The sequence below is a fragment of the Pipra filicauda genome, unplaced genomic scaffold, assembly GCF_003945595.2.
Source record: "Pipra filicauda isolate LSUMZ 115617 unplaced genomic scaffold, ASM394559v2 scaffold88_size2543281_pilon, whole genome shotgun sequence".
In the NCBI taxonomy this organism is placed as follows: Eukaryota; Metazoa; Chordata; class Aves; order Passeriformes; family Pipridae; genus Pipra; species Pipra filicauda.
In genome coordinates this window covers 1346644-1374642 of record NW_024105075.1, presented here as the reverse complement: position 1 = coordinate 1374642, position 27999 = coordinate 1346644, and the positions used below count along the sequence as shown (strand labels likewise).

At 39.1% G+C, this 27999-nt stretch overlaps 1 protein-coding gene across 1 annotated transcript; it reads left to right on the top strand.

Moving 5' to 3' along the window:
* The first annotated feature begins 50 nt into the window (after positions 1-50).
* On the top strand, positions 51-27499 carry STK31 (serine/threonine kinase 31). Its single transcript, XM_039390949.1, is given in 10 exon segments — positions 51-164; positions 1181-1307; positions 9733-9785; positions 9788-9833; positions 10645-10808; positions 19638-19728; positions 19731-19759; positions 23006-23058; positions 23060-23183; positions 27358-27499. Coding segments are annotated over 10 exon segments (834 nt in total). The 3' UTR covers positions 27391-27499.
* The last annotated feature ends 500 nt before the right edge of the window (positions 27500-27999 follow it).

Below are 27999 nucleotides of genomic sequence, written 5' to 3'. Positions count from 1 at the left end.
TCTCAGGTTCGGGACAAAGGGGAATGTGATGTGTGAATTCACGACCAGTAATGGCACCCGTGCAGATTTACTTTGTCAAGCTGTCGGTGTCTTTACAGCATGTTGTGCATATTAAACAGTTGGTGGTCTTGTGGCTGTATGTCCCTGGAGCATCTCTAGAAGTGGTTTGTAGCCATGTGGCCTAAGAAAAGAGACAACTGTGCAGGTAGTGATAGTATTTTTTCTTAGCACAAAAATAATTGAAAACAACAACAAAGGTCTTCCAGTCTAAAAGACCTTGCACAGGTGTACCTGTTGTTGGGTGTTTTTTGGGTAACTAAATATAATACTTTTGCCTAGAAGCCTAATCTCGCTTTGGAGTCTTTAGCATTTTTCTTTTGGTGGAGTGAATCATTCCTTGCTTCACACTGGTTTTGCATTCGCTGTACCCATGCTGTCTGGCACAGCTGGGCACTAATCTCACAGGTTCCTTCATTTAGATCCCTAGGGAAGGTCCGAGGCTCAACCATAACATGTTGCCTACATAGTGCTGTGTTATGGGCAGAATGGGAGCTTCAAACAAAATTTATTGGAGAAGCCTTCCCGCTGGGTCAGGAGGTGCAGCAAGGACCCCTTGCTTACTGAACTCCTGTTCAGAGAGGAGTCTAGTTGGGGCTGGATCCAATCTTAACCCCAGACTTGGTCAACATTTAATGTCTAAACAATCATACAGAGGTAATTGAACAACTTTATCCTGCAGAATTAAGGATGGCAAACCAGATATATTTATATTATTTATATTTATATTTATTACGATAAGGATTAGACTAAAATATCATAATCAGAATTATTTACTACACAGTATAGAAGTTATAACTACTAGTATAGTACAGTGCACTATTTTGAAGCAATAGTGAAGCAATTCTATTAAAACTAGCAAAGACAATTAATAAGTAGAGACTGGTGTTATTCACCCATACCAACGACTGTGGGCAAATATTTGCTCAGCCTCAAGTGAGGAATCTTTACGCGCACTCCAAAACCGGACATGGTAGAAGACCCAGCTATTAGAAAGTGGGACTGGGCTTGACTGTCAGTCAGTGACTGATTGACTGTCAGTCAGATGTCTCCAGGCCAGCTGCGTCAGCTCAGCAGCTTTAGGTAAGTTCTCAATAGTATCACTTGTTTGTTCCTTTATCAGGCACTTTATCAGCTCTGCCACATCTTCACCTCACCATCAGAATGTTTAACTTTGCAGTTGATGAATCAGACTCATCAACAGCTTTCAGAATCCTTTGTCACAGGTAGAGACACAGAGTATGACAAAGGTAAAGTGGGGTGTTTTTTGAAACCAACAAGTACATAATCCTATGCTTGAGGAAAATTTATTTTTTTTCTTTTCCTCAATATCACAGAATTACTGAATAGTTTGTGTTGGAAGGGCTCTTAAAGATTATCTAGTTCCAAACCCCTGTCATGGGCAAGGACACTTTCCACTAGACCATGTTGTTCAAAACCCCATCCAACCTGGCCTTGAACGCTTCCATGTTGTGGGCTGCCATGTTGAAGAAGCTGTAACATTTTGGGCACAGATTAATTCAGAAACCTATTTGATTTTAACTGAAATGTTTAATCTTATCTCCTCCCCCTCATCAAGTTTCTGTATAAGTGAGCAATTTCAGAATTGCAAGTATTATTATTCCCTTTTAAAGGGAAATTTTAAACAGTTACTCTTTTCTGAAATGTCAAAAAGAATTTTCATCCAGTGAACGCATGATGAATGAGAATATGTTGGACAAATATGTTTGTAGCTACGCTTTCTTAAATACTTGGTAGGTCAAAAAAAAATCGATAGCTAAAATATTTGCTATTGACTGAGGAATACTGTATGAGGCAGTTGGAGTCCTGCTGGGGGTGGATCTCCTACCCTAAAAGTGTCAATTTTTGTATAGATGGGCAGGAGGATGTTGGATGGGGAAAGTGAGAAAAAGTAAAAAACCCCAAACAATTAATGGTTTTCTTTGATGTGGGGCATGTAGCAGGGAGAGGGGAAAATCCAGAAGGAGTACCACATCTTGCCTTTCCTGTTTGGTCTGCAGGCTAATCAGTGTGTGGTCAACATCCCTGTAGCTTTCAGCCAGTTGGTGGAGGTAATGCTCCTTGTCATGTTCCCAATAGGAATTTGGGAAGGGGGACCAAATTTTACTCATTCTGTTTATGGAATAGCTTTTTATAATAAAGGGATTTTTATATGTAATAGTCATACTTAATTCTCCCCTTGGCATTCTGCAACTCAGTTGCAGTGTTTTATTTAATATTGTAAGGTACAGAAGTTAGGAGTGTGTTTCTAAGGTTAACTAAATGTTTGGTTGCACAAGTGTTTTCTTTCCAGCTCTGAGCTCTGGATCCTTTCCTTGGAGTTATGAGTAGAATGGTGTCTACTGAAAGCTATGTTACTGGAATTGACCTAGTTTTACAGTGGTTCAGATACTAAGTTGTAAGTGGAAAAACTCTTCTTCTCTCAGCCAAACCAAAACACAAGTTTTGCATGTAAAGAAAACGAAGGGTATGGCAGAGCTGTTGTCTCCTTTTATTAAATAGTGAAAGAAAACAGATACCACATCCATACTAACATTTGTGAGGATTGATAAGTAAGATCTGCAGACAGCTAGCTGGTAATTAAACTGTTAAAATTGTTCATTGCAAACTATTTCTCTGAGGTACATTACCTGCCCAGATCTGTTTCATTAATTCTTGGAAGAAATTGAGAGCAAGCTTGCAAGTGCACCTAAAATCGTGAAGACTGAAAGATTAGGGTGGGGCATTACTTGTCTCAACAGCTGTGCAACTATTTTGATTTAATTTTTGGCTGTTATAAGCCATCAAGTATCTATTAAAAATGACAGTTAATAACTTTTATGCTCTCTCCACACTTTGAATGTCAGTAGATGTAATCACCTCTTGAAAATATGTTGTGCGCTGACTGAAGCTTGTCCTTGTACTAATGCAGTTTTTGGCAAACCTGATTTTAGTAAGGTAAGTAGGTTTTGTATGTGGGTTTTTTTTTCACCTGCATATAAAAGCTTTAATTCTATGCAACCACTGCTTAAGTTATTCTCTTTATCTTTGATTATGCTGTGGGCTCTATTCTCTAAGTTCTCTTTAAGAACTGTTGGCTCTCCTAAAGAAAACACTTATTTTGTGTGAGCAAGTCTGGCTGGACTTCACACTTCAGTAAAATTATGGAAACACTGTTCTTTTTTTTAACACTCATGAAATACTACAATAAGGTAATATACAGAATGCTGCATTGTGTTTCTTTGTCCAGTATACTTCATGGGTTTTTCTTTCACAAGAGAGCAATGCTTTTTTCAGAGAAGTGGTTCTTTACTCCATCTCAAGAAGCATGAAAGATCTTTTAAAAATCTGTAATGTTGAATGTGCTGGATAAAGTACTCTTGAGAAGATAACCAGGACATATTTAGTAGCAGTTCTATGACAAACATCCAAAGGGAGCTTTTGGCTCTGATGGAAATGACCTGAAAGAGTTGCTAATCACTATTAAGAGACTGATAAAGAGGGCTAATAGTTCCTATTTAAAATCATCATTTCTAGACAGGCTGTTTGGCATGGAAACATTAGATTACATATCTGGCCATAAAAAGTCTTCTATATTGCTTCTTAATGGTAGCCTTTAGAGAAAATAATTGCCAGCAGAGATCTGTTTTGTTACTTAAAGTTTTGTCACTAAGCTTTTAGACAGGTACCAGCACAAAAGATTTCTCTCAGTTCCTTCCTCTGAAGTGTATCTGGGCTTAGTATAGAAGATTCTTATCTCTTCAGCGTGCTTATATTCTAGTAGTTGTCAGTGCACATTTCTGTAGGAGGTTTGAATAACCTCTGCTGATTTATATTTTATCTTATTATGCAGTGTCAGGTGTTGTACGTTGACTGTGGAAAATCTTAAATTCTGAATAGACCAAAACCAGTTAAAATTCCACCAAACTTGCAATGTTTGCAGTGTTGATAAGAAGTACAGACTCTGGGCACTGCACAGACCAGCTGATCAGAACTTAAACATGTGTAACCAGGTGAGTAACAGATTTTATATAATTTGGATTACTTGACCTGAAGCAGATGCTGCCAAATACCCACGCAGTGTTCCCGGGAGGAGTCCTCTGTTTAACTGTGAAGGCAGGGCATGCTGGGAAGGACCGTCTGATCTGTTGCTGTGAACCTACTCTAGGAATTAAATGGTTTGGTCAAAAATGGTTCAGACTGTGCTGGGGAGGTGATTTTTAGAGTGCGCTTTTGCCATCTTCAGAGCCTCAAGTCTATTTCTGTCTGACCCAAGTTCTTTCTGTCACTACGGAAACAAAGTACCTCCGTTTCTTTCCCTTCAGAGGAAAAACATACCTCCCTTGGTCACAGAACCTGTGATAAATTCACTTATATCCATGAGCTGCTTGAAAGCCTGGGTACTATGCAAACTTTTGGTCAAGAGAAAGAATAGCAGGTGGGAGTAGGAACGCTGTTGTTCCTGGCCAGCACTGAACATAAAAGTCTCAGGAAGTGATGGCAACAGGACTGGTAAGTTTTACCAGTGGTGGTCTCATTTTTTGGGACACCTTTGACAGTCATAGCATGCCACTTCAAGGATTGTCACTGGCATTGCCTGTGCTTCACTAGCCAGTGGCTTGGGAGCAGATGTTGTGGGAGGAGGAGGAAGTAGGAAGCATCTGTCCAGCTTGCCTCGTCTATCATATAGAAGAGATCCCAAGAGCCCTTGTGCATGGCCTCATCCCCATGGTCCTATTGACATTACTAAATGTGATTTCAAAGACAGATAAAAATCTCTGTTGTCAATTCCCTGAGGTTTTATGTTTTTTTCTTTTTTTTTTCCTTTTTTTTTTTTAATAATAGTTCTTACTGCTCAAGCTAAAGCTTTATTTGCTTGTTCTGTGTAGCTTTCCTGACCCTACAACTTCCATTCTTAATTTTTAACAAAACCAGCTTGTTTTCAGAAGTGGTGGGGAAATTAGAAGGAAACCCTGTCAATAAAAGATAACTTTCTTGCAGATGTCTTGCAAAGATCTTGAATACATTCCCCAGTCTTTCAAAACTGTGAAACTGGTGAAACTGGTGTCTGCCAATTCTGGCATTTCCCAATTTCTGCATGAATAGTTTGAGTAAAGTAAATTTCAAAAGGAATTGGATAACCCACTTGCCAACTTCTATTGAGAGTTGATGGGACTTTGGACTTCTGTCAGTTATGATACTGAATTCTTCAAGGCTGAACATTGAGGGAGAGCTATTGGTGTTGAAGTCCAGTCTGATGTTGACAGTGATTAGGTCAGGCACAGTTGTAGTTATACAGGTAGTAGCATTGTTTCAGAACAAATGTGTTGAACATAAGATTTACCTGTGCAGCTATTTGGGTTTTGGTTTTAAAGATGCCATCTTTTTCTCAGAAGAGAGATGGTGGATTTCAGCTTAAAGTTTTCTGAGTGTCCAGTATGCAACTTCATCATATCTTTATTTTAGAGGGGAAGAAGTTTTTGAGCAGCCTAGCTTTTGAAAAAGAAATAAAAATACATCACAAAACCAAGCATAAAGATGGTACCATTGTTGCCCAGGCAGAATACAAAAAAACAGATATTGGAGAAGAGGTGGTCAAGACAGGGTTTACTAAAAATACACATCTCCAGGAAACACTAAGGATGAGGAAAAGAAAAGTAGCTGTCACACAAAACTAACATTGGAAGGTAAAAGTTTCAGTTCTACGGTGGGTAAACAGCTCTGATCAAGCACTGTACAGCACCCCAAGAGGATGCTCTGACCAAGTAGCTGCCAGCTCAGGGAATCAGAATTTTACTGGAAACCATACATTCGGCCCAAAGCAAGCCAGTGGAATGTCACAGGGCAATTGGTGTGAGTGATCTGATTAGCCCAGTTGCCGGGATGGTGGTATATAAGAAGATGGAAGTGGGTGCCTAAAATACAAATTTAAATCCTTCTCTTTCCAGCATCAGGTAGTACTGGTACTCCATGGAAAGGAAATACATGTGAACATGTGTGCATGCTGTCGTGGTTGGAATTAGGACATTAATCCATAGAAAACTATGCATTAGTAGTCTTGCTGCTTGGAGAGCTTGCTCTTCCTTGTTTGATTTTGAGAGACAGTTCCTATGTATCTTAATGCAAGATTTTGAAAAGAAGGAAGGGGTAGCAGCCTGTAAGCAGAGGAGAAGATACTAGAAAGCTTAGCTGAAAGTAAAGGTTGCACGATATTGGGCCTCTAAGCAGATTTTGCAGTGATAGCCAATGCAGTGCTGCTTGTTTTAGCATCTGTGTAATTTCCATAGGCTTGTCCTTGAGCTTTTTTGTAGCTATCCCCTCCTATTTATCTCTATTTAGAACTCACTGGACAAAAATATGGATTGTAAAATTACACTTACCTAGCAGGACAGACATATTATGGTGATTTATTTGTGTGGGAATGTAAGAGTGTGTGCTTATAAGAAATAAAGCCAGTAATCACAGTTTGAAGTAAGCTTTAGGGGATAACGGTTTGTCTGCAACTTGTAATTACATTGACAAGAGGTGGTGGTAAGTTGGCAGATACAGTTGTTGTCAGAAATCTTTTTAAAGAGACTTGTCCTGCAGTTGCTAGGATTGCCATGGCAACGGGCTGCTGAGGAAAATGTTTGTGGGTGGGAAAAATGTTACTTGGCATTCAGAAAGTTGAGATGGTGTAAGAAATATATATCAAAAAACTTATTTAGAATTTGCCAGTGTTCCATAATTTGAGCTTCTTGAACATTTTAAAGAATCATCTGAGGGCATGCCCTCCCACATACCAGCACAGTATCAAAGTCTGTTTTACAGTTAGATCATTTAGGCAGGTCTATGCTGTTAACATATATAGTAATATGAAATGAGGTGTTCTTCAAAATATTCCAACTTTATAGTAAAGTGCCTCATCCTGAATTATATTGATACCCTGATCTGCCCTGTTTTTTGAGCTACAGGTATGCCGTGAATCTGATTCTAAATAAGGAAGAGGGCTTTTTTCTTTTTGGCACACAGTGTTGAGGCACTTTATACATAAAAGTTGTCCTGACTGGCCTGAGCAGGAGGCAGCCAGGAGATTCTCTATTCCCTTTCTGTATATTTTGCACATCACAGGCATTTTTGGGGTGGTATGCCTGAGAAGAAAACAAGCTGGGATGTAATCAAAGCTGTGCAGGTGAGGATGGAGTTGATGTGGGATCTAGTGGAGCTCTGGTAGTGTACAGTATTGTCACAGTACTCGGAGACAGATGGCTTTACATCACTCCTCTCTGTTACAAAAACAACTTTTAGGGTATAGATCCCAACATTTAGTCTAAAGTGCTTTGGCTTATTTATTAGCTAGGAGATTTGAGTTACAATGGACTTTGACTTTTGTGGGTTTGTAGTGTAAGTGCGCATTGTAAGATGTAAGTGTATTATAATATGGTTTTTGGATGGAAAAGACTTTTCAGTTAGTGATGGGGAAAACATACAAAGGGTTGTCTGCAAATTATGTGATTTTTTAAAAATTAATTCCTCTTAATTCATTTTTAAAAGGAAAATATTCTAGCTTCTACCTGACTGCCAGACACCAGCTTGGGACACATAAGATCAGATCAGAGGCTGTCTGAAGAGAAACAAGTTCTCAGAAGGAAGAATATAAATCTCTTGCAGAAGCAGAAGAAATTAGAACTGAAGGTTCAAGAGCTGAAATGTGAACTTCAGGTATATGGCAATGCAAAATGGATACTTCTCACTGAGAGTGTTTCTGACAATAATTCTGTCTTATGGTTTCATCATTCTGCAGTTCAGCTCTGAACTGTTCTTTGGAATAGAGAAGGATTAAACTGTTTGAGTGAAGACTTGTCTTGCCCTGGTGCAGGGAGATGCTGTCAATATGTGTTAGCACAGGTTTTTCAGTCCAGGTTGGACCTGAGCTCTCCTTGGTGTATGTGCTGGCTTGCCACCATACTTGATGCAACTTCTGGTTTGTATGAAGGTGTTCAGGTTAACCACTTGGTGATTAAAAACGTGCTTTGTGAGTAAGGGTGTGATCTTTGCCTTTCTTTTTTTTGGTTGTTTCCTCACTTAGAGGAAAAAACAGTTTTCTGTGTGTGGGGCTGAAAATCTGTAAGCATCACAGAATCATAGCAGCTGTGGAATTTTAGAACTGCATAAAAATGAGTCTTTCCTTAACTGCTGCTTAATAGAAAGGATGCTTATGTTTCTTTCCAGGGGAGATTCCTAGCATTATAAGGGAAGCACAGTACTTAGTAATAGTTACTGGTGGGCTTAAAAAGGCTGTGAATGGTTTTAAGTGTGATAAACAGCAGAAGTATAAAGAAATTGTGTGAAAAGATGTTATGTATGCATGAATTTGAAAAATGTTGTGCAAACTCTTATCCCTACAGATATAAATGGAAAATCTGCCATTTATATTTATGTCAAATCCTTTTGACATCTCCAAACCCCAAATTTGCACACAGCTGTTTCTTTTCCTTGCAGACTAAAACTAGTCATAACTAGCTTTGCTACTTGGTTAACTTTTCCTAGAACATCCATTTTCTACATAAACTAACTTGTCATTGCATAGATTCTGCATCCACTGAAGAGATATTTGCTTCTATGCAAACTAAATTAATAAGCAACAGAATACATGATTGCAGCTAAGAAAAAACATTTAAATGCAAGAAAATCTTAGAAGCATTTCTTACATATAGTCTGATGATTTTTAAAAAAACACCCTGTTTTCTACAAATTTTAATTTCTGTTTTGTGTTGATTGCAAGTAAACTATTTTAAAAGAAAAGGTTATGGATATTCTTTTAAGTAAGAAAATATTTCCTTCCTGCTAAAAACGCTATGGTAGGCAACGATTTATTTGAGAAGGGTGTTGTGTTGTGGTGGCTTTGAGGGGTACTTCAAAAAACACCCTGCCATCATAAGACTTTGGATGCATATCTGCCAATACAAGCCTATTTATATCTCTATATGTTTTTGTTTTGTTCATTTGTTGGCATTTCTGGTTGTGTTTTTAATATCATGTAAATGAGTCCGAAAGGCTAAAAACATTTACAGTCTGTGTTTCGTTACCTGGAGTTTATAAAAACATCTCTGTGGAATCAGAGCAGGAGTTTTCATATTTAGGTTGCCCCTGGAGGAATAGAGCCTGATGTGGTGCTTGGGCTTTTTTTTGGGTCAAGAGTATTCCTTATTTTTTCTTAAGGATACTCCTTGTAGGAAGGTCAGGCTGGTTGTAGGTAAAACGAGAGGTTTGCTGCACTATTTAGAGGTGTGGCTGTGATGGGAGTGAGGAGTGTAATGGGACCCTGGACTTGATTTCCCTGAATTAACAGGTAGGAATTTTTCAACAGGGGGAGAAAAAAATTCCATGTTGTCTGAAGACTTGCTAGTAAATATGGAGTAACTGAAGAAATCCACTACTGAAATTAGAGGAATAAAATTAACTATTAAGCCCTACAAAGCTAATAATAAAATTATTCTCATTGGTTTGTATGTCTTTCTAGGCATTTTGTTAGTGTTTTGAGGAGGGCCAGCTCTGTGTGTGTTTATCTCTAGTTTTCAAAAGTCTAAATTGTAGTCTCCATGTTAGTCAGCCTTGGCTGACTGTTGTGACTTTTGATCTATCTTTCCCTGACATTGTTGAAACACTGCTCCAAAAATAATAAATAATTCATAGAGAAGGAATCATCTAAGAAAACTGAAAGCTTTGAACAACGCACTTACATTGGAATGAAAAAACAAGAACTTTGGCTGTTGGGGTGAAGGCACTGAAAAAAGTTAGGATTTTTTTTTTTAAATAATATTATTAATCATTGCCTTGCTTATCCCTTGAAGCCATGCATGCTTTTTTGTTTCCCACAAGTTTTGTTTTCTTAATTTTCTAAGAAAAATGCAGTGTTCTATGAAGAGGGGAGTATTTCCCAAAGGCATGGCTGAAACCTGGGTGTTTTAGGAGCTAACACTGTAATTTGCATGATATTTTTCTCAGTGTTTATCAGATAACTTTGGTTCACTTCTGTCCTTTTACCATCACTGTAGCAAGAAGAGTTTTCGATTCCATCTTCAAGGAAGACGCTAATTAGTAAATTGTTAGAAGTAACTGGGTAGTCAGAGTTCCTTGGGTATCTCTATTGCTGGGAGAGGTGTATGTCTTTGGGTAGCCCAAATGACCCTTCTACTTTTAAAGAAGAGACAAAAGTGCAGTGGGAAGAAGACTTGAAATAGAAGTGACCATCATCTCCTTAAGAAGGAATGTGTAAATCGGTACCTGTGTTTGTGGAAGACAAGTTAAAAAAAAAATACCAAGGGAGGAAATAGAACAAAAGGAAAATTAGGAGCAGGAGGGAATTTCCATGTACAGTCTTGTCAATACTGAGGTATCATGAATGTATTCTTGATCCTTCCTCACTTAAAAAAAAAACCAAACAGCTGAATGGGACAAATTGCTGCTGTTACTTTTTGAAGGAAACTAAGTTATTAACATGGCAGGTGCTATCTCAAAATCAAGAGGTCTGAATAGTGTTAATTTTTAAACTGCCTGAGTTGTGAAAAAAAAAATTCTCGTAAAATGTTGTTTCTTCCTTATAACTTAGGCACATAAAAAAGAATAGTCATTTTGGGAAGCAGCTCTCACAAGCCATAAAAGTGGTTACAGATGTTTCTCTCACTGTTCTGTGTTCCTTGGAAAAGCTGCAGAGGATTTGGACAGTATATGACTTGGCTTAAAAGAGGATTCAATTATGCAGAAATGTGGTAGGTTTAAATTATTTTTTTCTCAGAAGCTATAATTTGACAGGTATTGACAGAGTATTTTAGTTTTGTAAGTGTAGCTGGACAGCATGAGCACAGCACGGAAACATTTCTCCTTTGCTAGACAACATTGAAGGCTTTGCTACCTTTGCCACGACTGATGTATTTGTGGCAGGTTGTTTTTTTTTTGTATGTGTGTGTTAAACCTACACTTTTTGACACCCTTGATTTTACAAAGAAGTATAAGAAAATCAGAACATGGTAGCTTAAAGGGTTCTGTGCTGTAATAGAAAGTACTTCGGCTCTGCAACTGCGTTGCCTGGGTGCAGTGTGTGCTTCCCTCCTACGGAGAGCACAGGGGGAGCGGTGTGGAAATGCGGTGCTATAGGAAGATGGAATTGTACAGGGGAAAGCTGCCATCTAGTGCAAGTTCTCTGGAGCCGCAGATCTGAAGGAGCCTGCGTGGGTGTGCAGGCTTGGCTGTGTTGCCAAGGATGGGTATGTGCTGCTTTTGGGAACGGGAGAGTGTCCTCGGTCTGTGGCAGGATTTGTGGTAAGGCAGGGAAGGGATGGTAGTTGTGCATCTAGGAAAATGTGTTGTGGCTATTTTCAGGTACAACTTAAACCATTTTAAACGTGTTTGCTTAAGAAGCTTTGTTGTGTTTTACTGACTTTAACAGCTTGTGAAGTGGAATAGAAAACATTGAGCCATGAGGAGAACCCAAGTAAGTTCTGTTTTTGTTGCTTGTGCATGGAAAACATCTAAAGCATGGCATACATTTGATTCCTGTTGGTGAAAAGAAATTCCTTTGTTTACTAAAACCCAGGTCAAATGTTTAAACTTGACCACACTGAGATAAGTGTTAATAAGCAGATGAAATTTTAATGTTGCATCTTGTATAGGGGAGTAGTGTGCAGAAGAATAGCTAGGTTGTGAGTTACTCAGGAGGCAGGGCTGCTTAGGGATTCACTTGCACAAGCTTTCCTTGTACAAATTCCTCGTGTAATGATTCCACGTGAGAGAGTAGCACTTGTAGTTTTCTAGAGATTACATGGGACTGTAGGAATAGATACATTTCCGGAAGAATTTGTAATGGGAAGTTAGAACTCGTTTCACTAGGACGGCTTTCTGCCTAAGGTGGTGCCTCTTTCTCAAAGGCAGTTTCAATGCTCCCCCTCCTCCCCTCGCATAACAAGAGAAGTTCTCAGCCTTGCTCTTTGGTATGCAGAGAGATAACACGTTTGTAGACACGTACAAGGCCTCCTTGGGCCAGAGAGAGAGTGGGGGAAAAGAGAGAGAAGATAGAAAAAGCCTTGGAGGAAGAGGGGCTTTGCCTTTTGCCCCTGGGGCCTGATGCACGCCGGATCTTAAAAAAGTGATCCTTGCATCTGAAATAAACCTTTTTTTAAATCTTTTCACTGTCTTGGCATTCTTGGGAAGAATACCTACATATGTTTACCTTACAGGCTGATTGAGCTCAGTGGGGTCCATAAGTCCGATTGAACGACAGCCCATAAGTAAAGCAAAGCCATCTTAGAAAACGTTTTCACCCCACTGGACAGTTTTGCTTTGACTCAGTTGAGCTGGAGATTGAGGAAAAGAAAACTGTTAATGTGGACCAAAGTTAGGATGGATGCAGATTCTATGGTGTGACTTATTAATCTCAAAGGTATTTATTTAATAGAGAAGATGGTTTCTTTGGTGCCATTCTGGTGACACTGTGTGTGAGGTATTTGGGCTTGTGGTTTTGTTTTGGTTTTGCGTTGCCAACCCCAGCAAGCAGCATTCTTCCATGACAAACATAATGAAAAAGTGTTTCATTCTTGAAGACTATTTGAGCGATGGATTAATTTCTTGGAATATGTTAGATGATCTGGACATTGTCACCCATTTCAATTGTGAAATGACTAACAATGAAGTCATGTCTGCATGATGAGTTTTAGTGTGTTATACTGCCAAAATACGCAAAATACTGCTGAAAGGAGCTTACAGCAGCTGCTGTAAGCCAGCTGCTTTTGGTAGCTCCACAAGTATTTGTGTAGCCCTCTTGTGTGATCAATGTGGCCTCATGTGTGGCTTAAAAACTGTTTTTGTTCAGAAACCAACCCCCTCCACACCCCTCCAGGCTGCCCCACCCATTCTGACATTATTCCTGGTTGCCTAAGATAAGGTGCAAAGGAATGGTGGCATGAAATCATAACTTTCCAAGAACATGCTTTTGTAAAAAAAAATCCTGCTATCTGAAGTGGGGAAGTTGTCGTAGCAGTGTCACAAATATTTTAAATCGAGAAAATTAAAGAAGACAGAAGTTCTACAGGATGTCAGGTATCCCCCAGAGTGCCCAAGTGCTGCAAGGGGTATGCAAGTGGGAATGGGTTTGGAAGTGTAGAGCTCCCTGAAGAATTAATGTAGTTTTCAAGATAATTAGGTAGCAGCTGGAAGCAGGACATCTTAAGGGTCTTGTGGAGTTTGTTTTAAGTATTTTGAAGTCTTTGGCAAGCAAAGGATACAGAACAAGAGTTTTATTGGCATCATGCTAGTCTTGCAGTGCCACACAAATTACAGAATTACAGAATCACAGAATATGCTGAGTTGGAAGGCACCCACAAGGATCATCGAGTCCAACCCTCAGCCCTGCACAGGACCATCCCCAAGAGTCACGCCATGTACCTGGCAGTATCAGCCAAATGCTTCTTAAACTCTGTCACGCTTGGTGCTGTGACCACTTCCCTGGGGAGCCTGTTCCAGTGCCCAACCACCCTCTGGGTGAAGAACCTTTTTCTAATATCCAACCTAAACCTCCCCTGACACAACATCAGGTCATTCCCTCAGATCCTGTCACTGCTCACCACAGAAAAGAGATCAATGCCTGCCTCTCCTCTTCCCCTCACAAAGAAGTTGTAACTGCAATGGGGTCTCCCCTGGGTGTCCTCTTTGCCAGGCTGAACAGACCAAGTGTCCTCAGCTGCTCTTCATATGGCTCCCCCTCAAGGCCCTTCACCATCTTCATTACCCTCTTTTGGACACTCTTTAAGAGCTGAATATCTTTCTTATATTGCAGTGAAAAAACCTGCCACAATATTCAAGGTGAGGCCGCACCAGTGCAGAGCAGAGTGGGACAATCCCTTTCCTCAACCGGCTGGCGATGCTTTGCCTGATGCCCCCCAGAACACGGTTGGCCCTCCTGGCTGCCAGGGCACTGCTGACTCATAGTCAACTTGCTGTTGACCAGGTGTCCCTTTCCATAGCACTGCTTTCCAGCATCTAATTTCCCAGTCTGTCTGTACATCTGGGGTTGACCCATCCCACGTGCAGAATCCGGCACTTTCCCTTGCTGAACCTCACCTGATTGGAGATTGCCCAGTCCTGTAATTTGTTGAGGTCTCTCTGCAGGACCTCCCTGCATTTGAGGGAGTCAACAGCTCCCCCCAGTTTTGTGCCATCTGCAAACTTGCTCAGTATTCCTTCCAGTCCTGCTTCCAAGTAATTTATGAAAACGTTAAAGAGCACAGGGCCCAAGATGGAGCCCTGTGGAACCGCACTAGTGACAGGCTGCTGGTCCTGTTGCCAGACCCCATTCACTATTACCCTCTGTGCTCGACCCATGAGCCAGTTGTTCACCCAGCCCATGATGTGTTTATCCAGCTGTGTGCTGGACATTTTGTCCAGAAGGATCCTGTGAGAAGCTGTATCAAAAGCTTTACCGAAATCCAAAAAGATGACATCAACTGGCTTCCCCTGATCAACTAAGTGGGTTACCTTGTCATAAAAGGAAATCAGGTTTGATAAGCAGGACTTTTCTCTCATGAAGCTGTGCTGGCTGTGACCGATGACTCTGTTGTCTTTCAGGTGTTTTTCAATAGCTCCCAGAATAATCTTCTCCATAGCTTGAATTGAGACTGACAGGCCTGTAGTTTCTGACATCCTCCTTCTTGTCCTTCTTGAAAATTGGGACGTTTGCCAACTTCTTGTCATCTGGGACCTCTCCAGATTCCCAAGACCACTCAAAAATCATCAAGAGAGGTTTTGCAATGACATCAGCCAGCTCTTTGAGGATTCTTGGATGAATCCCATCAGGCTTCATAGACTTGTAGGGATCCAGCTGGAGCAGCAGATCCCACAAAATCTCAGGTTCAACTGGGAGTTCATAATTCTCACAGTCATGGTCCTCTCAGTTTCTCCACTGAGATGCCCTTGGTTCATCATCTGTGTTGAAGACAGGCAAAGAATGTGTTAAACACCTCTGCCTTTGTCTGTCCTTGTTTATGAGGTGACCATCCTCATCCTGTAATGGGCTGATGATATTTCTATACTGCCTATTGCCATTCATGGCTGGGCTTCGCGAACAAAGATTTGGGAAGGGCTCTACCCACATTTACTACAAGCGCGCTGGTGGCTAAAGAGGCCAATACCAGATAGACAAGTCTGGTTGCAAAAGGCACAGTGGAAAGACCCCTTGGATGGTATCGGCAAGACACGATTCTTTCTGCGTTGTCTTTTCTCATTAGAGGAAGGACAAAAGACAACTATTGCCATTAATGTATTTGAAAAAACTCTTTTTATTGTCCCCTACATTTCTGGCAGCTTCAACTCCAGCTGAGCTTTGGCCACACAAATTTTCTCCCTACAGCAGCAAGCAGCATCTCTGAACTCTTCCCATGTCACTTGACCTTGCTTCCACTGGGCATACATCTTCCTTTTTGCCTTATTTCCAAGAGAAGACCCCTGTTCAGCCAAGCAGGCCTTCTGTCTTGCCTGCTTGATTTCTGACATTTGGGAATTGCCTGCCCTTAGGAGTTCGTGTTTGAAAAGTGGCCAGCACTGATGGGCACCGGCAGCTGCAAAAACATTTTCCCGGGGGACCTTACTTAGTAATTCCCTGAGCAGCCTGAGGTCTGCTCTCTTCATGTCCAGTGTTGAGGTTTTGCTGGCACTTTTCCTCCTGTCAACAGAGATTTTAAAGTTGATGGCTTTGTGGTTGCTGTGGCCAAGATGGGCACCAATCTCCACTTCTCTCATGAGATCCACTCTGTTGACAAGCAGCAGATCAAGGAAAGCATCTTTCCAAGCTGGCTGCCTTATAACCTGTTCCATAAAGTTGTCATCCAGGTTTTTAGGAATCTTCTGGCCTGGGTTGTACCAGCTGTGTGATGCTCTCAGTTAATTTCTGGCATATTGAAGTCCCCCATAAGGACAAGGGCACTTGACCTGGAAGTTTCCCTTAGTTCCTCAAAGAATAATTCATCAGTGCCACCCTCCTGGCTGGGAGATCTATAGCAGACTTCCATGATGACATCCATGTTATTTCTTTGCCCCTTGATTCTTACCCAGAGGCTCTCAACTGTGCCAGTGCCAACTGTGAGCTCCATACATTCTAAGCCTTCTATTACATACAGTGCCACCCCTCCGCCTCTCCTGCCCTGCCTGTCCCTACAATGCGCAGTGTAGTGACTTAACTTTCTATTCTGCTGAGAGTAATTTTGATTTTTAAGAATCTCTTTTCTGTGCTGTACCATGCCACAGAGTCTTGGCTACTGTATTTTCAAATACAAGAATTGTCCAAGATGCACACAGTAAATGGTGTGCTTGTTAGTCTGCCTGTCATACCCGCTTAAATTATACTGACTACAGGTTGGCTAGCAGACATTTTTGGTAGTGCAACCAAGTGTGATGATGTCACTGACTTTGTTTCCTGCTCAGTTAAAATGAAGTACATGTAAATCCAGTGTACAGGAAGTCCACTGAACCCAAACAGGAAGTCCAGTGAACCCGAACAGATGGATGAAATAGTTGGCTATTAAACTAAAGCAGAGTGTTTAATTCTGCTCAATCTGTCAACCTGGCTGTCAAAATTGGCTTTACTAAGTTATATCTTGCTGTTCAGTTGCCTAAGCAATGTGCTCTTCTTTTAACCTCCCTGAAGCGCTGGTGCCCTCTCTCACTGTCACGAGGCTCATTATTTTTAAGCTCTTGGAAGTGAACATCTTATCTTGGCTTGAGGAAATGTAATGCATCTCAAACAACTATCCCAGGTGTGAGTACACCCAATAAAAGTTTGAGTGCAGAGTAAGTGGCATTATTTCAGTTTTCATTGTCTGTGTTTTCTTAGTTGGTTTATGGTGGTTTAACTGGGTCTCTCCTAGATATTGTCCCAGAAATGAAGATGGGAGACTGGAACATTTTTTTTTATAAGGTATTTATGGAAATGTTTAAAATACATTCAAAACTAATAATAGAATTTTATGTAAATTCTGTGTCCAAAGAGGAATGTAGTGGTGATGATGACTTTACCAGCTCTGCTATAGAAGTATTACTGAAAGGATGGCAGCTTTACAGATGAAAAAACAGGGGTAATTAGAAGTTCCCCTGACTGCAGTGTAAGTAGGTACTCATAGTGATAGGGTGTAATATACATGCTGACTTCTCAGACACTGTAGTTAGTGTTGTATGGATTTGTTGCTTATTTGTGATTTCAGTTTTGAAACTTATTGGAGACTGTAGTGTACATATTCAGCTTTTTTTTTTTCTTGGTGGGAAAGAAGAAAAAATAATCATGCTAATGTTTAAAAAAGGGGAACTATTCAGTTGCTCATTAAAAAAAAAAAAGTGGGGGTTGCTGGGATAATTTGAACAATTTAAGGATGGATGTTGATGCCAGACCTATCTTTAGATATTCCATATACTGCAAAGTAGTAACTTGCACTAAAGGGAGACAAAAACTGCTGTTGTGGACTTTCATTAGCATCGCTATAGTTATCAGAAACAAGATGGTGAGCCAGATTGGAAGTGATATTACCAAGTCTGGTGGTTGGTTGTGTGGTGCTGTTTGTGCAGTTGTTTGTGTTGTGGGTTTTGTTGTTGTGGGTTTCTTTTAATGAACTAAATTTTGTAATTTGAGAAGCATTTAGTCTGTTTTAAAGGAATTTAATCGTAATGTTTAATCATAATGTACTACTGTGAAGAGCTTGCATCTTTGTAAAGCAGACTATTAAAATACTGCTTGTGTACTTAATGTTCTGTGAAGTTATCTAATGGGCACTAGCTGAGCCATGAAGTGTCCCATGTACACAGGCTGGAAGGAGATTTGTCCTGTGGCTCCTGAGCCATCTGTTGAGCTCCTTGATAGTCATTTAGTCATGTGTAGACTGTTAAAATTTCTCTAGTGCTTTAACTGGTATTAGCTGGAGTTTGGTTGCCTGGTTGAATCTTCTGCTACATTAAGTGTCTATTGCTCTAGTTTTTGAAGTAACATTCTGTAGAAGTCTTGGAAAGCGTTCTTTATGATGAGGGGTCCTTATTATTTTTTATGTAGCATGTTACAGAATTGGTTTACAAACTAGCTCTTGCCTTATGCAGGAAAAACAGCAGGAAGTCTGCAGTGATGGCCAAAAGTGCAGGAGGGTCTATTAAAATCTTTTCTGTTGTTGTTGTTTCATGTTTTTAAGTGCTAAAGCAATACATTCTGTTCACCTTCTGTAGTACAACTTAATCTACTGATTTTTATTATCCAGGCTATTAATGTGTGGCTGAATTACAGCAACTGTTCAATTGCTAATCTGTTTATAAAGCAGTGTGTGGGACAACTTGGGGGTTTATTTTCAGTTGGCGCTTGTCCATCTTTCAATTTCCAACCACTGGATCTCATTCTGTCCTTGTCTGTTACTGTAGATTTCTAGTCTATGGTGGATACTTAAAAATTGCTGATTACGTCCATTTCTAAGATTTCATTAAACTAAATTGAAGACCACATTTGAACCTGTGTTTGCGTTTACATATTGATATTACAGATGCATTTATATTATTTATTTCTTGTTAGCAGGAGGTGTTCATTTGACTGTTCTTTGGCTCCATGGTATTAGTGCTATGATTAACTCTTCTGTTGTTTTCTATTTCCTCACTAATAATTGCCCTCCGCACCAGACTTTCCAAGGTTTTGAAACAGCATGTGTGTGTGTGATAGGGAAGGGAACACATATCAAGACACCATGTTATAGCTACTTCAATCATTTTACTTCTTTTTTATTTTTGGAGATGGATGTAGAAGGAAGTAGCAAATCTTTACAGCAGGTCCATAAAGCTGCAGCTTGATCTTCCTTGTTCATATGTGTTTTTATATATCTATGAGCATGTTGAGTTAAATCACTCTGAAAAGAACATTGCAAGCATACTTCCAAGTATGGATTTTTAACTTCTTTCATCCATTTCAAAAGGTTTGGTTTTGGTAAGTCTGATAGGTACCTTGTCTGTTATGAATATGGGGTTCCTCTCCTATTAGCAGAACTAATCCTGCCAGTCATTCAAGGGAAGCTTTGTTTTGTTTTTTTTTTCTAGAAAATTATGTTTAGTTTAATAATTTTTCTGCAGATAATCAGTAGGAAGTTCACAGTTCACCTGCTTTTCCTACTAGAAGACAAGGATTTTTTTATTCCAGAGCATTCTTTTCCATTAAGAAAACTTTTGCAGTCTGATTTTGTGGATGTAATTTTGGATATATGAAAGTGTGGATAATACAAATTCTAATTTCTGTAATACAATCAAAAACTACAGGACAACCAGGACATTTTAAATTTTCAGTGGCAGTTAAGATTCCCACTGTTATCAACAGTCATGCAGAAACCGTTTCTTTAGTTTTCTGTTACACTGTGAAGGGTACTGTATTTGTGCAAGGTAGTCATGCCATAGGAGTGGAGGTTAAAAAAATTAGCTTTTTTACTCATTCCTAGTCAGGCATGTATTGTGTTACTCATACTTCGCAAGGATTAATGCTTTTTTTGTATCACTTTCTACATTCTTTGGGTGAGAGTTGCTGACTTGCTTTTCTTTCTGCATAGGATGAAAGAGATGAAATGTTTATCAAGCAAGATGAGGTGCAGCAGAACTTGTATTCAGCAGTGAAAGAATTAATTTTGGAAGTGGATCAAGTGCCCTCTCTGGGCCCTCAAGAGTGTTACAGGTAAGGAGATTGCTTGGATCAGTATAGATTCTGAAACTCTGAGAATCAGTGGAGGGCGTTTCTTCAATGTTAAACATTTTATAGTTGGAGACTGACAGCAGCAGATGAAGTTTTAGGTAACACTTCCAAGGTAAGCTGTATGTCTGGCTCTTGTAATACTTAATTTACTTGTGATCTTGGTCTCCTAGATGTTTTGTTTCTAGAGGGAAATTATTATCTAGATCCTGGATTTAGGGAACAGCTTTTCCTTTATGGTACTGTGTTGGGTGATTAACAAGACTTCACTAAGCACAGAATATTTAGTAGAAGATGGCTGTTAATGAGAGAACCTACAATTAAAAAGTCAATGCAGTTATCCTGTAAATTGTGGTCGTGTGTTGTGTGATTTGATTATATGCTTTCCTACCAAGAGTCTCTTTCCCTCTCAGACAACCCAAAACCAGAAAGTAAGGATGTAGATAGGGAAATAGGCTCTGTAGAGGCAGTAAGGACTTTTGAAGAGGACTTTGACAATAGAAGTGTTACTGGACTTTGCTATTAGAAATAATTTATTTTCTTCTTTTTAATATCAGAAATATTACTTGCCTTAATTTTGACTGTGCAAATGTGTGTGGAGAGGTGAAAAAGGTTGTTGGTATTTGGGCAGCTTGTCTGTACAAATTCCAGAGATTTATTCATCCACACATATATGAGATTGAATTCTTATGAATAATCACCAAGATTGCAGTCTGCACATAAGTTTGTATAAGACTGGAACAGCATTAATAAATTGAAGCATTCAAATTTTCATGGAATTACTCAATTTCCAATGGAATTATTTTTCAATGCTATTAATAAAATGTTTCATACTTTTTTTTTTATAGTCTGATATACAGATTGGTATCTAATTGTAAAAAGATACTGCATAGGTAGCATTTCATGTTTTTTTATCACTAGAGGCATTGTGAGAGTCCTGCTCCTTCAGATACAGGAAAGTTGTAGTGTGTTGTTTGTATGTTTTTTTCTGTTTTGTGTTGGTTTTGGGATATTTGTGTGAGTGTTTAAAGGCTATACTGTGTGAATCCACTAGGTGGTAGGCATCAAGCATCTTCTACATAATTGTACAGAAGTGAAATTTTAAGAGTGTTTTGAAAATATTTGAAGGGGTACTGAAATGCTGCTATGTGTGTTAATTAAATGTTGAGCTTTAGCTTAACTGTGTCAATGGTCCTCTCTTGTGTTTGGAGCTGGAAGACCAAAATAGCTTTCCCATATAGGGAAAGTGAAATAAGTGCTTACCAAATATTAATGAGAACCTTGTTTGCAATTTTATAGAGCTGAAGTGGTCATGCTGTGCTGTCCTAGAGAAACAAATATTTTTCCATATCTCTCAGAGGAGAATTTTGGGAGCTAATGCGCCTTTCACTGAGCCTGTGTATTGCAAACTCTCTTCTTCATCAGACATCTCTTCTGACTTGTGTTTTATACCTTCTGGTGAGAGTTGTTGTTGGCCAGTTCAAACAGCTTCAGCCACAGTTGGGTTCACCTGGCTAGGACTGAAATAACCAGTTGATAAGCTCCATGCTTTCCAAGTGACAATACTGCATTGCTTGAGAGGAAAGCCGAGAGTGGGGGTATACACATAAATTACCCTAAAGCAAACTAGGGTGTGAGCTGAACAGTTGTTATCTATCTGTAAGCAAGTTTCCTTTGTCTCATGGATAGTGTGCAGTAGCTTGTTCTGCTCCCTTTGAATTACCATGCTTAGAGATAGTGGCTGGGACAAGTGCACATAGGCCACTGAGCCATCTTCATATGGTAGTTTGTTGTCCTTCTGGAAACTGCTTCTGTATCCCTGTGCTGATGAAGTTGCTAGTGTTTTAGAGAAATGTGTTTAAAGTATGAGAAATAAATGGGATGAAATAGGACCTAACTTACAGGATTCTTTCCTTGAAGACAGCCTGATGGAATATGTACAGATACTGTCCTGGTGTAATTACTGCTATTATTTTTGTAAACAGAGTGTGATATTGGATATGAAACTGTTACTGAGCAGTTTTTTCTGCTCTATTACCTACTTTTGTTTGCTGTTAAATTGGTTGATTTTTTTCCTCCCTCCTTCAGACTGTTCCATTTGAACCTGGCTTTTACCTTGCTGTGCCATTTTTCTGTCTATGTGTATCCTGGTGTACTGAATCCCATCTACTCAGAAAAATGTGAGAGAATTCTCTTCTGCACTTGAATGATTTCAATAGCCTCCATAAATTTAGCACAAACCTTTTCCTGGTATTTGCTTGTAGACAAGCAGATTTGTATAAAGCTCATGTCACTTGGCTCAGTAGGAAATTGCTGTTGAAACAGTCTATTATACTGAATGAATGTTGTTCATTGTAGTAGCTATTGTTATGAAAGTGGTTTTGTAATTTTTATAAAATACTGTTCAGTGGAGGATTGGGTTTTTTTTGTTTTGTTTTGGTTCCTTTTTTGGTCACTGTATTTAGTTAATTATAATGTGAGGAAATTCTTATTCTTTTGGCCCCAATCTGAACTTTTGCTGTGGTGTGTCTGTAGTGCTAGGTCTGGTTGCCGGATCATCGTGTGTAGTCCTACAAAATTGGTTAAAGTCAATTCCTGACCTTCACAGTACCTGCAGCCCTCAGCAAGGGGAGGCCATTGCTGCCCCTTTCCAGCTTCTGGTGGTAGTGTCAGTCATTTTACCTGGTGTTCTGTTTGGTTGCTCAAGGGTCTAAAAGGCTCCTGACAAGTGACTTTACATTCAGAAGAATTCCTCGGTTGCTCACCTTATTTCTCAGTACAAATTCACTTTGTTTTCTGAAGTTGAGCAGCTCTATAAGGAGCATTATAAATTGAACCCCATTTTGTTCTTTATCCTGATAAGTATGACTTTAAAGTCCACAGGGAACAAATAACTAGAATACAAACGACTTCTTATGAGCTGTTAAGCTTTTTGTGGTGCCTTTTCCTTCCATGTTTTCAAGGAACAAAAATCAAACTTGATGATCTCTGAGATCCTTTTCTGCATTGCATTTTCTGGTAGACATACTGGCACTTGATCTCAAAGGAAAGTGGAATGTAAAATATACTTCACTGGACATAGAAAGAGACCTTTGTGCTAAAAATAATTTTATACCAGCAGATAGTGCTAACTTTTTCTATGTTAAATATCTTGATTTTTGTAGGTAATACATGGTCACAGAATTCGCCTTGTTTGCAAAACTGTTTTTGCTGGATTTACTTGAAACACAGGAGCTGACAACTTCTCTGGAGATGATTTATGGTCAAGAATCTGAAGCATATGACCCAGGATGTATTTCAACAGTTCTTTGAGTGGAAGTGTGTTAAAACAAAGAAACTAAATTGTGTCAGATATAATATGGACACAACTATGCAAATTCTTGCTGACCGGTTCAGTGACATCTTTAAGGTAACGCAAACAGTCAATCTTTCTTGTTGGTGAACATGATGAAGTATGACACTGTCTAACCAAGGTAGTGAGGAGTAGGCATTAGTAGGGCCAACTACTTATGGCAGGGAGATTGTGCATATGAACGGTGGCTCTAAATGACAGTGCTTCAATACAGAGGGAAAGGTAGTGCATTGAGGAATAGAGTGTTACTTTACCTTCACTCTTGGTGCAGTGAGCTGGAATTTATACAAAAGACGTCCTTTTAGAAGAAAGCATAGATGTCAGTACTTTTATGGAAGGATAACTTTGGGTGTGCTTTTCTATCTGTTCACTGTGTGACTGAAATGCTTTAATTAGTCCTTTCAAGAGACCTTTGGATAGAAATACTTCGGATTTTAAAAGGTTCTAGTTCATAAATGCCGCTGAAGGTGGCGATGAGAGATTGGCTGCAAAGAAACAGCCAATCTGACCGGATGTGATGTAGGTACAGGCTGCAGAGAAATATACAATAGATTTTTCTTCCTCATTGAAATGTTGAGTGTGGAGAATTTGTGCAAATAAATTGTCTACCATTATGCAATACCATTCTGATGCTCTGTGTCTCCCACTCTGAGTTGTAAGAGGTTTGGAGCATTGAAGTTGGGTGTGGGTTATTTCTCATAAAAGGAGATGGGTGGTGCAAGTGGATCACCATCCATTGAGTTCTGCTTATGAAGAAAATGTGAAGTAGGAAGGTAACTGTGACTTTCCTGTCTCTGTGCTCTTGCTCAGTTTAGGACTCCTAGTCTTCCTGGAAAGACTGTCAGCTCCTCTCTCCCCATTCCTGCAGGCCCAGCTTCCCTATCTCCCTGTCACACTTGCATGTAAATGTTCTCAGTTTGTGTCAACGTAGCCTTCCTGCCCATGTATATTGTACGTAATGCACAAGGGTTGTGCCCTTTCCTAGTGTATAAGTTTTCTGCTCTTGCATTTCATTGTGCCCAGAGCATTTACTGTGGCCAGATGCTGTTATGAGTATCAGTGTTCAGCAGCAGTGTAGACTTGGTGCATGTCATGTGGAGTACAATGTTAATGAATATAATTACTTACAGGTGTTTATAATCATGTCAGTTATTAGAGGGGGCAAACAAACTGGCAGGTGGGTTTCTGTGATTGCAATTCAGAGTGCTATTCTGCATGCATGAAAGTGGCTCAAGTTTGTCAGTATAGTGATGAACTTTGGTTTACCTATTTCAAATCTGAACTTTTCTGCAAATGCTTCAGAGGTAGAGGAAATGTACAGACTTTTGGCATGGGTTGGTAAAGCACTGGTAGATAGACTGAGAAAGGAATTTTCGTTTATCCTTCTTAATCGCTTTGACTTTTGATATGCAATTTTTCTGTTGCAATTTAAGTTCTACTTCCTTTAAAAAAGAAATACTGAACAATCATGTAAAGGAAATGTTTCTTTGAAGTGTTTGCCTTCTCTTTATTTTAAATAGATACTCCTTTTCCTCTCTTTCTGAATCCAAATTAATCTACTGTAGCATCTGTATATATATACCGTGAGAGTATATATAATAGGACATGGGTCAATGGCAGACAAGGAAATTTTCAGAGCCTGTATGACTTCTTTCCAGTATACAACTCCAGGCTTTTGGAAGAAACATTGTTTGAACTTGCATTGTTAAAGTTTTTTTTAGCTCCATTAAGGTTAAGACAATAAAATATTTTTAAGTATTTAGTGGAATACACAAGCTTGATAGATAAATGAACAAGGTGGGGTTTGCAGGTTTCTGTTATGACTGGTATCTTGCATGTTAAATACAGGACCATATTTCTTTTTTAATTCTGCTTGCCAGTGTAATATTTCTTCTTCTCTAGATATGAGCAACAAAACTTTGCTAAAAACAACATTCAGTGTGATTATAAGTTGATTTTACTGATTTTTCTCTGGCACCTTCTGCACCTTAAAGCAAAGTTATTTCTGACTTTTATGAAAGCACTTATGGTTTCCTGGTGAAATCTTTAACCTTATTTCACACTCGATAAACTGTGAAATAGATCCCAGGATGTGTCTTTATGTCAGGCTGTACCATATAGGAATGGAAATCTCAGGTACCACTGTGTGGGCAGCACATGTTGATTTTTGACATGAAACTCAGGAGGATTTGGATTCTTCTTCTTTGGTTTCATTTTTGATAAAAAACAAAATGAGATTAGAAAAATAAAACCCAGTCAAGGCAAGAACCAACTTTATTTTTGCCTAGTGAATCTTAACTTAGTTCTAGAAATTGGTATATTACTCAAGTGTGAGGTGAGATCTGACTCAAATCCTGATTAGATTTCCAGTAGTGCTAACTCTTTGCATTTCTTACTTGCTTTTGCTCTCTGCTTGCTAATTTCTTATTTTCAATTGCAAGGCTGATTGTTTCTTTCTGCTCTTTGAAGTGTTGTAACCTGATGTTAGAAGCATTTTCTTACTTAGATGAAGTGGTTGGCAGTGCAGATTAAATTCTCAAAAAGGGTGAGTTGACTGTTTCTGAAGAACTGGATGTAGAATTAAATGTAACTTCTAATCATGCCAGCTCTGTCACGACTTTTGTATATTTTACACATATTTGATTTCAGTTTAAAACTTTTCTTAATGTATCAGACAAGATATTTGCTACAAGGCAGCATTTTTCTTTGATTTTGTGGAAATGTGATAGAAAGCTGCTTGGGTTGCTCCTCAGAGACAAAAGAATGTATTTTCCAGGCAACAGGCAGAAAGGACAGCTTCACATTACAAGAACTTAGCTGTATGTACAACTGCCTTAAATAAGAAATATTGGGAAAACTGGTTCTTCCCTCTCTATATGCAGAGAAGCTTTCTTTGAGCCTTACCAAGTTTTGGTGCTTGTGTTGAAAATACAGGTGAAAATTCTGATTAAAGTAATGGGATTTCCTCTCTGGGGCAACGTGTATGGATAAACTTACTTTTTCCAGTGTTAAGAGATAAACAGTTTTTCATCACTTTCATTTTACATGGGGCAAGTGTTCTTGCCTTACTGATAATAATTGTCTATGATAGTGTTAGCCTTTTTCTCAGTTATTTATATTTTCTGATAAGCATTTCCTCCATTCTCTTTTGCTGATGCTGAGATATTTTCATTGTCTTTGCAATGAGAGTCCCTGTTGCGCCCGAGAATGGTCACGTCAGCAAAAGTTGCATCTGTCCTTTGACGTAGCATCATACTAACAATAAACCAGTAGTTTAGTCTGCTTGTGACTGCTCTTGGTGATAGAACCAGTGACTCTCATTGGTTGCATGTTCTAATGTTCCATATCTATTTAACTGTGGTATCTTTAAAAAGAATTCTCGTGTAGCATGTGGAATGTGAAACTGGACTTCTGCATAGAAGTGCCAATCAGTTTTATTCTACTGAAACTCTTGGATGACTTGCTAACTGCCCTTTTAGAACCTCCATAAGAAAAGAGCGAAAAATCTGATAAATTACTGTTTTCATTAATGATGGAACTTCTCAGTAAAGGTTTTACATCTTAAATATTGTTGTGTATAAATGAAGAATGACTCTTAATATTTAATCTCCCTCTATGTAATTCAGTCTAGGAGCATGATGAAGCAGAGAAGGGAATAATTATAAGTACTTACAATAAGGTTATGTGTAAAGTTCATCATGAGCAAAGTATGATCACTGTCATATGAAACAGATACTTGGCCAGTGCTGAGGTGTGTTTATGCCTTATCTATTTCTATGACACTAATCTATACAGGTAACCTTTTCTCACATAATTTCTTTTTGATAAATGTCTCTATCTTTTTATGAGAAAATTCTAGGGGTATATTGGTGATGAGAGGTAGGTTGGGTTAAAGCTTCAGATTTCCAGTGGTACATTTTAGCCAACGCTTCATTTCAGTTAAATACAAAGATACTTTCTTAACAAATAAAGCAGTGGAAGCTGGAATCTCTGGATTCATGACAAATCAGTAGTATGTAATTTAAGGGGATTGAGCTCTAAGTAGAACGTTGGTTTTTCAGAAGATTATTAGTGTAATGAAAACAAAACACAGTAAACCCCCTATTCTGTGGGGAAAGACCCTGAAAAGCTGAATTCAAATAGGCTTCAGGCAGTTTGTCTAATGCATTGGACTAAACCATATCAAAATAGGAAGCTTTAATACTTCCTGATTTTTTTCTTTTCTTCCTAGTTCAAAAAAGCAGGCAGAGGAATGACTGAATAGAAGACCCAATATTAACAACTTATTATCAGTTAAGAAAATTGTGAAAAGCTTAAAGGCCCAAACACAATGGAAGCTGATTGAAAAGAACAACTTTCAGGAAGTATGAAAATGTTATCGTGTTGGTATTTTTGTCTGTTGTTTTTCAGATTGGTTTAGAAACATTGATTTAGTCTATTCCAAGTAAGTGGTAACTATGTCAAACAGTTGTCTGAATTCAGTTTTGCCTTTAAATGTGGAAGTTTTACAGCCCCGAGGCCAAGCTTGAATGGCATAAATCCAAAAAACCCCAACCAACCGAGCAACCAAAAAAGAAAAAAAAAAAAGTCAGTATGTAGTAATTTTTCTGTTTCAGTCCCCAGCCATGGCACTATGCTTTTAACTTATTCCCTCCAGTGGCGGGTGTTGTTCACAGCATGGTAAGTTTTGTCCATCTTTTTCTACTGTGCTGCATGTGTATAACTTTAACATCCAACTTTGTTGATAATGCGTGTGCCTCCTCTTTGGTGACAGAAGTCAATGTCCCAGTTTTCAGGGTTCCCCACTACCCCTCAGAGAAGTTTAAAGAATGTAAATATTACTTCAGCTTCACTGGTAATATTCACTTCAGCT